Source organism: Diaphorina citri, unplaced genomic scaffold (assembly GCF_000475195.1).
Source record: "Diaphorina citri unplaced genomic scaffold, Diaci psyllid genome assembly version 1.1 scaffold91459, whole genome shotgun sequence".
Classification (NCBI taxonomy): domain Eukaryota; kingdom Metazoa; phylum Arthropoda; class Insecta; order Hemiptera; family Psyllidae; genus Diaphorina; species Diaphorina citri.
Genome location: NW_007468431.1, coordinates 1 through 326, shown reverse-complemented (window position 1 = coordinate 326; position 326 = coordinate 1). Strand labels below are relative to the sequence as shown.

General features: G+C 45.4%; 1 protein-coding gene across 1 annotated transcript; it reads left to right on the top strand.

Moving 5' to 3' along the window:
- Nucleotides 1–11: 11 nt before the first annotated feature.
- On the top strand, nt 12–323 carry LOC108254425 (raf homolog serine/threonine-protein kinase Raf-like; the record flags this gene model as incomplete). The annotated part of the gene is made up of 1 exon (XM_017449417.1): nt 12–323. A coding segment is annotated over one exon (312 nt), but the record flags the coding sequence as incomplete, so codon positions are not given.
- Nucleotides 324–326: the final 3 nt, after the last annotated feature.

The window sequence follows — 326 nt, the reverse complement described above, 5'->3', positions numbered from 1 at the left end:
TTTGATTCTAGGTCCAGGAAAGATTCCCAGCAGCTATAAACATAGAACACAACATTACCAGGAGGACGTTCTTCGCTATAGCATTTTGTGATGCGTGTCATAAGTTGTTATTCAGTGGTCATCTCTGTAGGACATGTGGCTTCAAGTTCCACAGGGCCTGTAATCTTGCAGTTCCCTATCTCTGTCAAGTGGAGAGGATTCAGCAGACCTACTACCAGATGCTATTAGCTTCCAATGCAGAGACATCAGCAGGAATATTACAGATGCCGTCAGATTATAGACCTGGCTCCAACACACGCAAACACCCCAAGACATTGGATCGAGGG